The 14229-nt window shown below is 41.3% G+C and overlaps 1 protein-coding gene across 11 annotated transcripts in view; it reads left to right on the forward strand.

Annotated features, from left to right (window-relative positions):
• Positions 1-12813: 12813 nt before the first annotated feature.
• The window catches only part of GRIK1 (glutamate ionotropic receptor kainate type subunit 1), a 386281-nt gene continuing 384865 nt past the window's right edge, over positions 12814-14229 (forward strand). For 4 of the 11 annotated variants that reach the window (XM_032277059.1, XM_032277060.1, XM_032277066.1 and 1 more), the window contains exon 1: positions 12815-13430. In XM_032277059.1, the coding sequence (XP_032132950.1) occupies positions 13313-13430 (118 nt within the window). In that variant the 5' untranslated portion in view covers positions 12815-13312. Of the gene's footprint in view, positions 13431-14229 lie in introns of all 11 variants that reach the window. The other 7 variants (XM_032277068.1, XM_032277069.1, XM_032277070.1 and 4 more) reach the window with 4 other exon arrangements.

Genomic DNA, 14229 nt, shown 5'->3' on the forward strand with positions numbered 1-14229 from the left:
ATATTACTCTAAGATTGTCAAGTCATTTTACAGAATACAGGTACTTTGTAATAATATTTTATAAAAGATTGTCTTTTTTAGGATTAAAAAAGATAGTCAGTTGACAAACTGGTTTGGTTTCCTGTGTGAATTTTCAGCTCAATAATTTTACTGTAGTGGGAGGAAATTTGTTTACCTTGCTCTGGGATGAATACCCACCTAACAGGGTTCTTGTTTTAACCTCATTATGTAGCAAGCTTTTAGACATCAATTCATATGCCCCAAATGTCTGATCTGCATAGAAGTAATACATTTCCATTTTAAAGCACTTGGGATTTAGTGAGTTTTTTGTTTTTATTTTTTAATGACTGAGGTCACCTACTGACCTTGTTACTATGCTGCAGATTATTCACAGGCAATTAGTACACAAATTAGGAGACGCTTTTAAAATGTACTGGCCATGGGCAAACTCAGGCCATTTTAATCAAGTGACATCTTATAGTATGCATTACTTCTTAAAGAAGGAGATACAATAGCTTCCTAAAGCAGGAAATCGTTTGCCGTAAAGAAAGAGATTATTAAATACAATTCTTGTGACCTAGGTTGCTGTGACCCGGACATTAAGAATAAGATTAATTAACCAATCTTCCAAAATTGCAATTATCTAACAATTAAAAGCCAATGCAGATGAAAAGTATAAAAAGGTTGAGAAATACCTAGGGTCTTCTCAGAAGCAGACACACAGACGAGGATTTCAGTGTTAATTTGAGAGACAACTCCGGGAAAGAGTAGTAGAGGAGTGAGAATATGAGACAGGAAAGAGAGGAAGCCGGTAAAGACATACTGACAAGCAAGTGATCACTCAGGCAGCTGGAACTTGGGTCCCATTGGGGAACTGGGAGAAAGTATAGAACACATCTTGGGAGTTCTCCCAATGAGTTGTTAGTTTCAGTGACATTGACTCTCTGGCAATAAACACAAACTTCCATAGTCAAAAGAAAGGGAGGAAGGATGGGACGGAAAGATGGGAGGGAGGGAGGGAGGGAGGGAGCGAGGAAGGAAGGAAGGAAGGAAGGGAGGGAGGGAGGGAGGAAGAAGGGAGGGAGAGAGGGAGGGAGGAAGGAAGGAAAGAGGAAGTGTGGGAGGGATGGAGGGAGGGGAAAAAGGGAAGAAGGAAGGAAGGAAAGAGGGAGGGAAAGAAGGGAAGGGAGGAAGGAAGGGAGGAAGAAAGGAAGGAGGGAAGGAGGGAGGGAAGGAAGGAAGGAGGGAGGGAGGGAAGAGAAGAAAAAATTCATTAGGCAGAAAGTCCCAGCTGTATTCAGGAGTCCATGTTCACGCATAGTGGTAGCTACTGAGAACATATGGATGGGATATTGAGAGTGTCTTCTAAAGCAATGTATTTATTTATTTAAACATTTATTGATTGATTGATGGATAAGGTCTCATTCTGTCACCCAGGCTAGAGTACAGTGGCATGATCATAACCCACTGCAGCCTCAAACTCCTGGACTCAAGCAATCCTCCTGCCTCAGCCTCCTGAGTTGCTGGGATTAAGGCATGTACCACTACACATGGCTATATTTTAAAATAAAATTTTTTTAGAGATGGAGTCTCTGCTGAGACTGGTCTCAAAACCCTAACATCTAATGATCTTCTCACCTCAGTTTCCCAGATAGCTGGGAGTACAGGCAGCACCACCACATGTGGCTAATTTTAAAAAAAATGTTTTTAGAGAATTCCCACTATGATGCCATGCTGATCTCAATCTCCTGACCTCTAATGATCCTCCCACTTCAGCTTCCCAAGTAGTTGGGACTATAGGTGTAAATTGTTATGCTTGGCTTGCTATAACAATTTATGTTTAAAGTTATAAAATAAGAGCTTCTGGATAAAAATGGGTTACTGAACACTTTTCCCCCAGAAATATCAGAAAAATGACAATTATAGTACAAGGAATAAGAAGATAATCAGAGAAAACTTTCTCGACCAACTGAAGAATTCTATATTCTTAAAGTTGTACTGCCCAAAGGCAAGAATCAAACTGATCTTCAGAGTAGAAAGTTCATATTACTCAGAGCTGGTAGCCTGGAACACATCAAGACCTGCAGCAAACAGAAAACTAGTAAAGAGCTCTTTAAGACACAGTTGGATTCACACTACTGGATGACATCCTCTTCCTATCACTCTCACATAAAATTGGAGCCATAGTGTCTTTAAGTTGAAGTTTGCTAGCTCTCTTCTTTTACCTGACTCCCAGAGGGCACCAGGAGAATCTTCTCTTGGGAATATAATCAGCCCAAGAAAAAACTCTTAAACATACTCTGAAACACATGTATAGTGACATTGGAGTTTTCCTCATGTCACTCCAGATTCCTCTTTAGAAAAGCTTAGAACCCACTAATCCTTGGTTATCGCATTCACATCTTACAATCCACATTCCATTCCCCGTTGTTTAAACATGAGCCCACAACAAAGGGTTAAAGGATATTTAAGAAAGGTTTTCATCTTGAAAGCTGGAGACTAAAATACACAGAAAAAAAAAAAAGAAACTTGGAAGCAAGAGACTATTTGGAGGAAAAATTTCCCAATAATATCCTTAGAGAGTAAAAAAATAATGTTGCATCTGTAAAACAAGAATAGTATATTTTTAATGAGATGAAAAAAAACCCAAAAACACAATAGCATAAATGAAAAAAATTATAAAAGAATTGAACAATAAAGTTGAGAAAATGTTCCAAAGAGTTATACAACTTGACAAAGAGAGGAATTAATGCAATACATCTAACAACTGAATAAACTGAATTTTAGAGAGAGAGCTATTTTAAGCATCTTTGCTCAGGACGTCACTCAAGTACATTCTGAGAGAGAGAGAGAAAGAGAAAGATAGAGACGGCTAGAGGAAAAAAAATAAGTAGGAGAAGAAGGAGGAAAAGAAGAACAAGAAGAGGGAGGAGAAGGAGATAGGATTCAGAGCTGAAACAAACAAACAAAAAAACACAGAGATGAAACACAGGAAAAAAGGAAATAGAATGCCTAAGGTAATCATGGAAGTAGATTCCAGGAGGAAAGCTCTGACCTGTATGTGGAGGAGCATCAGTCCTTATTGCAGCTGTGTTATTGTAAGAAATGCCCATACAGAAGGCTATTGCCCTTTTCATATTCTATTGTTCTTTTTTTTCTTTTTTTTTTTTTTATTTAAGTGATCTTCTTGTACACTTGCTTTACCAAAACAGAGGAGTAAACTAAAGACTACAAGTGTGTAGTAAAACTTTGGCTTTATCCAGAGAGGAGTGGCTTTTGCCTTTGGCTTTTGGAGGTAGACTACATCATCTCTTACAGGAGTGTCTTTATTTGGGGTTGTAGCCAGACACACCAAGTAGTCTTAGGGTGGAGATTGGACATCCCAGGAAGGTCAGCCATGGGATTTAGGGTGGTATTTTGAATTATACAGTATGAACTGACACAGCGGCTAAGTTTAAACAAGTGAGCAATCAACCCATCAATAAATCATACCTACCTACGTAATCAAGCCTCTGTGAAATCTCTGAAGCTCATGTGAGTCTCCCTTGTTGGCAATATTCCACACATATTGTCACATGTTGATACTCTGAGCTCAATAGCTTCTAACTCCATGGGGAGAGGACAAAGGAAGCTTCACATTTGGAAAGTTTTCAGACTCCACCCCATGTGTCTGTTTCTTTCGTTGATTTTCATCTTTATCCTTTTCCTGTAATAAACCATAACTATGAGACTAATAGTTTTTAGTGAGTTCTGTGACTCCTAGCAGAGTTGAGGCTGTGAGTGGCTTGTGTTGGTTTAAAGAGAAGTCTTAGGGATTATGCCCTCAGACTTGTAGGTTGGCTAACTCTGGGTATATGAGATCCAGAAAACAGATAATTTATCTCAAGACAAAAACAGAAATGTCCTAGACAGACAGAAAATAAAAATGCCAAAATGATAGCTGCATTGGAAGCCAAGAGAGCTTGTTCAGAGAGGAAGAAAATGAAGACATTCTCCATGGAAAGGTGGGGAAGTGATGTCATTATATTTGTAAAAATTTGATACAGAGCAACAGAAAAGATTATTGGTAGATTAAAAAAATCAAGCCAATGAAAAAGCAAGGCAAAAATTAACTTCAGGAGAAACAAAGGGTAAGAAGTAGGAAGTATAATCACAGCACACTACACTGTCAAACTGTGAGTCATATCAGCAGAGTAGAATATAAACCCTAAACAGTGACTGAACCTAAAATTGTAGTATTTTAAAAGAGGAGAGGCTGGACATGGTAGTTCATGTCTATAATCTGAGCACTTTGGGAGGCTAAGGTGGAAGGATCATTGGATCCCAGGAGTTCGAGGCTAGTCTGGGCAACACGGCGAAAACCTATCTCTACAAGAATGTAAAAATTAGCCAGGCATGGTGTCACGTACTTGCAGTCCCACCTACTCAGGGAGCTGAGGTGGGAGCATAACTTGAGCCCTGGACGTCCAGGCTGCAGCGAATAATGATTGTGCCACTGCACTCTTGCCTCAGACACAGAGTGAGACATTGTCTTAAAAAAATATATAAAATAAATAAAGGGAAAATCAATTTAATCAGAGGAAGGTGTTAATAGATAATACTTCAAACTGATCAAGTCAACAGACACTGTTTATGTATACCATGGAGAAACAGAAACAGAAGATGCATAAATGGCAGACAAAATAGCTGAAAGAGTTGGAGGGGAGAAGCTGGAGGAACAGGGAGACGCAGTATTGTTTCGGAATGTTTTCATTTAGTACTATCTAACTTTTAAAATTATGTGCATGTATCGCTTTGATAAATAAAATATAATTTAAAAAACAGATGACATTTGCTGTATGAGATTATGAGGAAAGAAATTAAACCAAGATGTAATAATTAGAAATTTGGTTAATTTATATGATTTAAATATGAAGGCGTTTAATGTGTTTTGTTGTCAGGAGACTTAAATTGAAATTCCATAAGGAAGGGTGGGCTGAATAAAAATTAGAATGTTGTAACGGTTCCGAGCTTCAATTTTAGCTTTTTAAAGGCAATTACTAGCTCTCTAACTTTAAGGTTACCATGCACTTATTTAATCATTCCCAAACTGAAATAATTTGAGGTTATAAGATTGCTGAAAATAATGATTAATGAAACACTATGTAAAAGCAAACTTTAATCAAACATTGAATACATTAGTTAAATGCAGCAGATATACCATTTTATACCTTCCTTCCTCAACTGAGATTTCTTCATCATATCATACATAGTTCTTGACATGCCAAGCATGCAAATCTAATCAGCCTGCCAATATGAACTGAGTTTCTACTATGTGTCAGGAGCCAGGAATGGCTCTGGATGTGCACAAAGCTACAGCATTGTATGCATGTATGAATCCTGCTCCTCTGGTTCTTGAAATCTAAGGAGAAAGAGAATCATGAAACAAATGAATAAAGAGTTAAGATTTAGAGAGAAGTGGTGACAGAAAAAGTACAGCATGTTTCACTGTGGACCCAAGGAACACCTCTCTGAGAATTGAGATACTCAGGCATAAATAATCCTTAACCAGGTAAACTGTGAGAAAAAGAATGCTCAAGGTCCTGAGAGCAGTTTGAGTAAATGGGCTGAGATGAGGAGCTGGGCATGACTGGGGACCAGAAGAGGACTGGTGGCCCTGAAGCCAAATGAGAAGGAAGAATGCTGGAAAGATGGAGTGGGTAGGGACACCAGAAGGAAAAGCAAGGAGAAGCTGATACTGTGGGCCAGGGTGATGGGGAAAGCCTCCGTGTGAAGCGTGTAACTGGGTGGATGAATAATGACAAATGAGCATAGGTGGAAAAGATGCATGGGCTCCAAGGTTTTACATGAGTTTTAGAAAAAATTCTAAAAATTCTAAAATCCCCAGGGAGGCCTGCAAGGATCCCTAGGGACCTGGATTCTGCCCACTTTTCCCATCTCATCTGGTGCTACACACTTCGTTCTGTTTTTATTTTTGTTTTTTGAGACGGAGTCTTACTCTGTCACCAGGCTGCAGTGCAGTGGCGCGATAGGTTCACTGCAAACTGTGACTCCCTTGTTCAAGCGATTCTCCTGCCTCAGCCTCCTGAGGAGCTGGGATTGCAGACATGCACCACCATGACTGGCTAATTTTTGTATTTTTAGTAGAGATGGGGTTCCACCATGTTGGCCAGGATGGTCTCGATCTCCTGACCTTGTGATCTGCCTGCCTCGGCCTCCCAAAGTGCTGGGATTACAGGAGTAAGCCACCGCGCCTGGCCTCAAACATGCTTTAAGACCTTTTTTTATGATTGGGAACTGCTTCCTGGAATAGAGCCTTCTCTCTGCCTGGAATGTTCTTCTCATCACCCTTGCAGTCACTCCCAAGTGCCCTTCAAGGCAAGGTGTAAAGGCTCCTTCCTCTAGGTAGTCTTTCCTGAGCACCTAAGAGAGGACAATTTCTGCTTTGAAAATCTCTTCTCACATCTATTAGCTTTTCTTCATGGAAGCTACATTCCATCCATGTGCCTCAGTGTCCTCTTTTATAAAATAGAGCAACTGATATTAGTAACCATCTCAAAGGGTTCATGGGAACTTGGGACTGTAAGGCACTAAAAGTAGTGCCTGGTATATAGTAAGGGCTCAGTAAACATTGGCTATTATTTGAGGGAAGCTAGGTCCAAAATAATGTTTTTCTGGAGTGCAGTGGCACAATCTCGGCTCACTGCAACCTTCACCTCTGGGGTTCAAGCAATTCTCCTGCCGCAGCCTCCAGAGTACTGGGATTACAGGCACGTGCCACCATACCCAGGTAATTTTTGTATTTTTAGTAGAGACGGGATTTCACCATGTTGGCCAGGCTAGTCTCGAACTCTTGATCTGCCAGCCTTGGCCTTCCAAAGGGCTGGGACTACAGGCATGAGCCATGGCAACAGCCTATTTACAGAACTATTTACAGGACCATAGGCCCCATGAAGGCAAGAACAATACCTATTCACTGAGCCTCTGACATCTAATATAGTTCCTGAAACAAACCATAACAAAGCAAAACATTTAAGCCTCATACTGTCACTTCTCTATTGAAAACCTTCAGTGACTCACCTTTCATCCAGAAGAAAAGTCAGTCCTCTCACCAGCCCACAAGTCCTTAGCAGATGCACGTACCTGCTGCCTCTCTGATTTCACCTTTGCTACTTCTGTGTCACTCATGACTTGATTCCAGCCAACTCATTGAAGTTAGTAGTTTTGCTACATTGTAAATGTACTAAGTGCAATTAAATTGTTTGTTTTGAAAAGGTTAATTGCATGTTATGTAAATTCCATCTTAATTCATTTTTTAAAAAGCAGGAGCTTTAGAACCATAGTGACCCAGGTCAAATTCTGTCACTTAGCTGGATCATCTCTGACATCTGCTTCACCTTGCTGTACCTCAGCTTCTTTTGCTGTAATAAGTGCATAACAGTAGTTCTTACCTCTTAAAGTTGCTGTATTAGGTAAGTTAACACATGTAAAAATATGAAGAATAGTGTCTGGCATATAAAATAAACAAAAATAAGTGCTCATTATCTTAAGGAAAATTTCATTCTATTTATACGCAAAGGAGAGCAAAAATATGAGCTGTCCTTTTATAAAATTCCTATAATTTATATTGATCCTTAGGTCTAGAATGGGAAATGGAGAATATGAGTCTAACTACTTCATGCTATGGTCGAGGCAATTGAGGTTTAAGGAGGTGATGTGGCTTGTCCAGGAGCAGTGAGCTGTAGTCTCAGGGCTGGCTCCTAATACCCTGAGTACTCAGCCTGGATTTTTTCTTCTTTAGCCTTGGATGAGCCCAACATATGTATGAAATTAGCTAAATACCAACTAGGTTCAGAACTTCCATGTGACTGAATTTCTTTAGAGTCTCAGATTATTACAATAGGATGTGACGGGATAAATAAATGAGATAGTTTTTTTCTTGCAAAGATTTCACTACAGCTGATTTCCACAATGCTTTTGGCAAACAGACCAGTGTTAGTACAGAAATTACAGTAAAATTGTTAAGGTATGTGTAATGATAATCACCTAACTAAAAATGAAAATTCTAAAGAAACCACTACTTCACATAGCATTTTGCCGAAATCTGAAGACGCACATGTAAAGTTATACTCTGGTTTTCCTAGACATGAACTCAGGATAACACTAAACATTAAGCGGATCAATGTAGGTACTTTGAATGAAATTAAAAGAGAAATTAGGCTCCTCATTCAGCTCAATCTTACAAATCTGCTGCTATAATTTATACGTTATACAACTATGAGAGAGCATCATCCATTCGTTTATTCATTCAATGGGTAGTAGTCAGGCTCCCTCTAAGCACCAGGCACAGTGCTACACATTAAGGTTTCAGGCAAATAGGGCAAAGAGCCTACTATCAGGGAATTTGTAATAAAATAAATAAAACAAGTAGAGAGTTAATAATGACCGGGAGAGATCTAAGAAGGGTATTGTGAAGAGAGCTAATGGGGGGAGCTACTTTAGATCAAACAGACAGAATGGCTACAAAGAGGCAAATGAAACAAGAAAGACAATTAAGGGTCTATTGTAATAGACCAGATGGAAGATCATGGTGATTTAGGCTAGTGCCATGGCTCTCAATCCAGGGTAATTTTGTATATCAGAGGGCATTTATTTGACAATGTCTGCAGACATTTTTGGTTGTCACACCTTGGGATGAGGATACTGCTGACATCTAGTGGAGAGAGTCCTGGGAAGTTGCTAAAAGTCCTGCAATGAACAGGACAACAGCCCCCCCATAAAAAAAATAATCTTCTAACCCAAGATATCAAAAGTTTTGAGGCTGAGAAGCCCTAGGCTAGTATGATATTAGAGGAATGTAGAAAAGTCAACTAAAGACATGCTCTGGAGATAAAGCCATTAGTGTATAAAAATAAACTGATATGGAAGAAGGTGGAGAAGTAAGAAAAAAAATGAAGGGTGACATCCCGATTTTCCAGTTTTAATGGCTGGATGGAAGGTGGTATTCATATTGAAATGAGAAAATTTGGGAGAGGATTCAGTGTGAGGCAATGACATGGCACAGAATCAAAGATGTGAGATGTTGACTCACTTAGAAACGAAAATTAAAATTGGCTGCATGAACCTGGAGGTCTGTGCAAAAGACAACATTTGAGAATCTTTGGCTTAAAGGTAGTATTTAACATCACAGAAATATGTGATATCACCTAGTGAAAAAAGCATAAAGAAGTAGGCAAGAACTCAGGATTTTGACCCTAAGTCAGCCACAAAGTCCCTGCAGGCTCTAAAAGCCACTCGAACTTCTGATTTTGGTGCCCTGAGTAACATTTTAAGTATACTCAAGTATGCTCACAACATTCTGAAAAGACTGTACAACATTTGCATTCCTCAGGTTACTCTAAGCTATTTTTCTTTGTATCAAGTTATCTTCTAAAAATTAAGTAATTTAAAATGGATTAGTATCTAAGTAATGCCACCAGCTCTCACAGGAAGCACAGTGCTGCATGCCATTGTACTGTTTTATTATTAACCACGGTGTATCAAATTTCAGCTTAACATTTGGGGAATGGGAAAAAGACAGCATGCATTCAATTAGACATGTTTATTCTTAAGAGGGCACTATGAGAAACTGTGAATCAAGAGTGATTACCAGAGTCATTTTGGGCAAAAAAATAACTGGATGAATATATGTACAAAATGCAGTCCTTCTACAAAGCACAAAACAAATTAACAGCAGCTGCTGATCACTCATGAGTAACTCAACACCATGAGCCTGTGTACATGAGCAGTGGAGAGAAGCATTTTAACAAGGAAATAAATTTCAGTTTTAAGCCTTACAGAATTTTACAGATGATACAGAAATGTAACTACAATGTGCCATTTAGTTTTCAAGAAACTTGCTTTAAGAAATCTCTCTAATATCTCTAATTGTCAAAATGAACTGTTTCCTTATAAACCAGAGGTAATACAAGTAAAAAGTAGCAAAACTCTTGAAATAATATCAGCCCAATTATGATTACCATATAATTAATTGGACCACTATTGTTGACTTCTTGCCCAAAAAACAAAATATTTCAGTCTTTGCAATCTGAGATAAACTATTACCAGAAATGTATGCATGGATTCCTTTAACCAGAAAGATAATGACCACAAATAAACTAATATATACTGAGTAACAAGGACCTTGGGAAATACTTCGTATGCAATAGCTCATATAATCCTCCAACAACCCTGTATTGTTATTGTTATTCTCGTTATACAGATGAAGATATCAAGTCATAGAGAGTTTATTAGTTAGTGCAGAGTAGCTTACGCTGCAGTAATAAACATCTCAAAATTGTAGTGGATTAAAACATAACATTGAGCTGGGATGATTTGTTACCAGTGTGTCTCTGTTCTAGAAACATTCAGAGCAACGCCCTTACAAAAAATTACTCAGGGATTGAGGCTGCTTGCATCTTAACCCCTAGAACTTGTGGCTTTCAGAATTACTCTGGCAGGGAAAGACAGTAGTCGATGGCCATGCAGGATCTTTTTACTGTCTTCCTTTTCTCCTGGCCGTGGTGCACTTCCACTCATATTTTATTGGCCAAAAATGGCCACATGTTTCCAACTAATTGAAAAGGTAGATTCCAACTAATTGAAAAGATACATTGCAAGTAATTGAAAAGGTACAGGTTTTTGTGAGCCAGAGAAGGGAAAAATTAGATATGTCTAAGCACCAGCAATGGACTACAGACAGATACAGAAATTTAACCGAAGCTAAAAACCTAGAATTGGTAAAACCAGAATTTAAACTCAGTTTGTTCAAAAGCTGACTTAATTCTAGACCTTGGGTCTCCAAATTTCAGCCATGCAATATCTACTATGTATTGGTCTTGGATGTATCCAGAGAAAATAGATGACTAAAAATGCTTACCACAGACCTTTAGGTTTAAAAATAAATCCTCTAACAGATTTTATATTCATCCTCACTTTAAGAAATACTTACTAGTCCCTTGTAAACCACCCATTCTTTGAGTTTTGAAGCATCACCTCCTCAAGAAGCCCTTTCCAAACTCTTAAATGAGGTTACACTCCTTTTGTTCTTTACTTCCATAGCACCATTTTGTAAAGCTCGTCATACTTCTTTAAATCCTATGAGTTCCACAGGGCAGCAATCGTAACTTTCTGTGTCTGCAGAGATTGGCACAATATCTCACACTATGTGGGCTCTCAAAAAATATGCATAAATAAATGAAAAATTTGACACTTCTGAAGCAGACCGTGCCACTACTGTTTTGCTTAATTTGGATTTGCACAGGAAGGGTCTCACTATGTTTCCCAGGCTGGTCTTGAATTTCTGACTTGAAGTCATCTTCCCTCCCCAGCCTCACCAAAGTGCTCCAGTGTAAGCCAACACACCCAGCCTTGCTGCTGCTTGATATTTTCTGGTCTTAAAAAATGCTCCCTGAATAAGATAAAATTTATTCTTCTGCAATTTCCCTCTGACAATCTTACTTTTCTTATTTCTTCGCTCATAACTAACACTGAATAAGGCTACTTTCTTTTAATACAAGAGCTCTTCAAATGCCTAAAGATAACCAGCATGTGCTCCTAATTCTTTTGGTTTCCTCAACCTTTCCATGCAAAAATGCATTCTAAATCCATATCAGACACACTTTTATCTGCTTATATATTCTGTTTTGTTAACTCTCACCCCAAAGTGTCCAGAATCAAGCCTGCTACTTGAGATGTGAGCTGATTAGCTTTCCACAGTGGAGTTCTAACCTTCCTTGGAGAATAAATGGTGCATTTTCCCCACTATAGGGTCTTCAGTGAAAAGTATAGTATCTGACACCACATACAAGATACTCAGTAAGTATTTGTTGAATGAATGAATGTACGAGTGCGCTTTAGTATATATTAGATTCCTTTTGTAATTGTTTTCCACTCTAGGCTCATTTAACAACTGTAGACATATTTTTCATACAGATTACGTCAGTTCTTCAAAATCTATACTCAGTTAAACAAAAAAGAGATGTTAATACAGAACTGGCAAACATTTATATAGAACATTCCCCACAAAACTCGAAGGAAATTAAGCCAACATAATCAAATGCTAATTTCCCTAGGGAAGTGTCCTTGTCCTTCTACAGAGAAACAGTCTCCAAACCTACATTGCTAAAATAGCCTATCTTTCAGTGTTCAAACCTGACAGTTAAAAGAAATGAAGAAAAGCAGCGGCGCTCGAGGCTGTTTCTATCTCAGTGGCACGTGTAAATGGAAGCAATTTGCAAGAGATTATCTAGGGTCCAAAAAGGAAAGAAGCCACTATAATCTTAGAGTACTGAAGCTTTCTCATTCCTCTCTTCCTTCTCCTATTCTTCTTCATCCTTGTCAGAGCTAAAACAGGAGCCCCGATATTTTCCAAATATTGGAGGCGATTTTCCATTAAATGATGGGACATAGCTAGCTGGCTGTAACACCCCCTAACAGGTGCGCAGGGACATTACCAAGGAGGCTTCCCTGACCCTCACAGCGGACAGCAGAGGCTGTCTCTGCTCGGACAAATAGTGTCGATTTGATCTGTCTAGAGAATGCAACACTTCCCAGCAGCAGAACGCAAAGTTGAGGGAGAGAAAAAGAACGTGTGTGTGCGTGTGTGTGTGTGCGTGTGTGTGTGTGTGTGTGTGTGTGCGCGCGCGCGCGCGCCCGCACCCGCGCGCGCCTATCTTGATCAGCGGGGTTGGGGCGGGCAGTAAATAAAGGGTGGGGCCAGCGAGGGGAGGAGGAAAGCAAGGATTGAGGAAATCAAGAACGTGGCTCCGCTCCCAGTTAACCTGCTGAAGCTCATCAGGGTTGCTCAGAGCCCCTGCACCAACTCACCCAGTACCCTCGCTCCTTCTTCGTTAGTCTTCTTTCCCCCTTTCCCCTCCTCTGTCTGCACCTACCCCCCACTTTTGCATCTGACCAGAGGACGAATGAGGGAGACGTTTCCGCAGATCGGGGCAGCAACTTTCCTCAGCTGGTCTCTGGGCTCCGGGAGCCGGAGCGCGCTGATCCTCCGCGGTCCGCGGCCCATGGAGGAGGAGGAGGAGGAGCGGTGATGGGCTAGCGACACACCGAGGAGCCCCGAGAGAGCTCAGCCTTGCCAGCCAGCTCTGCGTTCCCACGCGGGTTCCCTCGAGCTCGTTTCGTGGGGAGCGCGCCGCGTGGTTGGAACCAGGGAATCCGGAGAGGATGAAGCGGGGACCCGGCCCAAGTTGGATGCATCTCTCCGGCGTGCGGCAGCGGCTGTATCTCGGCATGTCATAATTAAGAAGCGAGAAAGATGGAGCTCGGCAAACTCCTCGCCCAGCCCGGGCTCTGGACCAGGGACACCAGCTGGGCACTCCTCTATTTCCTCTGCTACGTCCTCCCTCAGACCGCCCCGCAAGTACTCAGGATCGGTGAGTGAGCCCCAGGCTGCCTGCTTGGGGGACGTGGTCGCTCCCCGCGCCAAGGCGGGTGTAGCGGGTCCCGGGCGAGGCAGCGCGCGCCAGCGCAGGGGCAGGAGCTGGGGACCGTGGAGGTCAGTGCGCACGGGAGGCTACACAAAAAACGGGGAGCCGAGTCACTGCTTTCCTCCTGGAGGGTGCCAGGCTTCCCTGGGAGGTACAGTTGGCAGGTTTTTCAATCTGGGGTCCAGGAACGCGGGCGATAGTGCGGGGATCCAGGCTCACAGAGACCGGCACCCCTACTCTGGGCAAGGGATCGCGCGCCGCTGCAGCCACTCGACTTGGGCGCAGAAATGAGCTCTCCCAGCCTCCTGGGTGGGCGTCCGGCAGTCCAGATCCGCAACCCCGGTGCCTGGCAACCAGAGCTCTGGGCACTGGCAAGTATGTACGAATCTCAAGAGTAGACTGCAGGGACCACTAGGGACCTGGGAATGCCCTAGAGCCTGTTACCCTGAGCCTCCAAGTTTTAATGCCTAAGTTGGATTCTTCCACATGGGGTCTGCCAAGTCTGAAGGGCCTGCAGACTTGACTGGGGCAGAGTCCAGCTATGACTTCTCGCTGAAGGTTCGAGGAGTGAGAAGGACGGTCAGTTAGCAACATCAGCAGACACTTAAGTTTCTTCCCACTTGCTCCCTAATCTGCCCGCCTGCCCGCCACTGAGCGAGATTCAGTTCCCAGTCCAGATAACTTCCTGGGAGATTCGGGGCTCTGATCTCAAATGGATTAAAAAAAAAAAAAAAAAAAAAAAAAA

The sequence above is a fragment of the Sapajus apella genome, unplaced genomic scaffold (genome assembly GCF_009761245.1).
Source record: "Sapajus apella isolate SASKATOON/1434 unplaced genomic scaffold, GSC_monkey_1.0 scaffold8, whole genome shotgun sequence".
Taxonomy (NCBI): Eukaryota; Metazoa; Chordata; class Mammalia; order Primates; family Cebidae; genus Sapajus; species Sapajus apella.